This window comes from Limulus polyphemus, unplaced genomic scaffold (genome assembly GCF_000517525.1).
Source record: "Limulus polyphemus unplaced genomic scaffold, Limulus_polyphemus-2.1.2 Scaffold1861, whole genome shotgun sequence".
Lineage (NCBI taxonomy): Eukaryota > Metazoa > Arthropoda > Merostomata > Xiphosura > Limulidae > Limulus > Limulus polyphemus.
This window is the reverse complement of record NW_013667471.1, coordinates 158282-159539: the sequence shown is the minus strand read 5'-3', so window position 1 is coordinate 159539 and position 1258 is coordinate 158282. Positions and strand designations below refer to the sequence as shown.

Below are 1258 nucleotides of genomic sequence, written 5' to 3'. Positions count from 1 at the left end.
CACAAGTTGTATTTCCACCGTGAGAAGTTGTTCTAAGTTTCAAACAAGTTTTACTTCCACTGTGAGAAGTTGTTCTAAGTTTCACACAAGTTGTATTTCCACTGTGAGAAATTGTTCTAAGTTTCATACAAGTTGTATTTCCACCGTGAGAAGTTGTTCTAAGTTTCACACAAGTTATATTTCCACTGTGAGGAGTTGTTATAAGTTTCACACAAGTTATATTTCCACTGTGAGAAGTTGTTATAAGTTTCACACAAGTTATATTTCCACTGTGAGAAGTTGTTATAAGTTTCATACAAGTTGTATTTCCACCGTGAGAAGTTGTTCTAAGTTTCACACAAGTTGTATTTCCACTGTGAGAAATTGTTCTAAGTTTCATACAAGTTGTATTTCCACCGTGAGAAGTTGTTCTAAGTTTCACACAAGTTGTATTTCTACTGTGAGGAGTTGTTCTAAGTTTCACACAAGTTGTATTTCCACTGTGAGAAGTTGTTATAAGTTTCACACAAGTTGTATTTCCACTGTGAGAAGTTGTTCTAAGTTTCACACAAGTTGTATTTCCACTGTGAGAAGTTGTTCTAAGTTTCACACAAGTTGTATTTCCACTGTGAGGAGTTGTTCTAAGTTTCACACAAGTTGTATTTCCACTGTGAGAAGTTGTTCTAAGTTTCACACAAGTTGTATTTCCACCGTGAGAAGTTGTTCTAAGTTTCACACAAGTTGTATTTCCACTGTGAGAAGTTGTTTTCGTATATCTGGAGTTGAGCACAAAGCTACACAATTGGATATCTCTGCTGTGCCTACCACGGGTATCGAAACCCACTTTTTAGTGTAATAAGCCTTCAGACTTATCGCTGTGCCACTAGGAGGACCGAAATCAATGGATATCAGTGCATCCCCTCAATAAGTGTAACTTAAACAGCTTAGATTCAATGTTATGAATTATTAATATTATGAATGATATGTTTGTCTCTCTGTTAAATTTTGCTAATCGAGGGCTATCTGCACTAGCCAGCCCTAAAGGTGTATAAAAAGTATAATATAATTCCAGAAAGATGTCAAATGGTGTATAAAAATTACATAATTTTTGTTTTGTAGATTTTGGGATAAAGGAGGGAACCCAAGACCCACAGTTAGGTAAGAATTATTCTTTTATCTGTGAAATAAATTCTATAAAAACAGTAAACTATTCTGAATGGTGTATTTAAGTGTTTTACACTCACAAAAAAGAAACCTATCATTCTATAGGTATTTGAAG

The 1258-nt window shown here is 34.5% G+C and overlaps 1 protein-coding gene across 1 annotated transcript in view; it reads left to right on the top strand.

Annotated features, from left to right (window-relative positions):
• The window catches only part of LOC106465184 (suppressor of lurcher protein 1-like), a 78480-nt gene that overhangs the window by 66754 nt on the left and 10468 nt on the right, over positions 1–1258 (top strand). The window contains exon 10 of the mRNA XM_022393034.1: positions 1099–1137. Within this exon, the coding sequence (XP_022248742.1) occupies positions 1099–1137 (39 nt within the window). The remainder of the gene's footprint in view (positions 1–1098; positions 1138–1258) is intronic.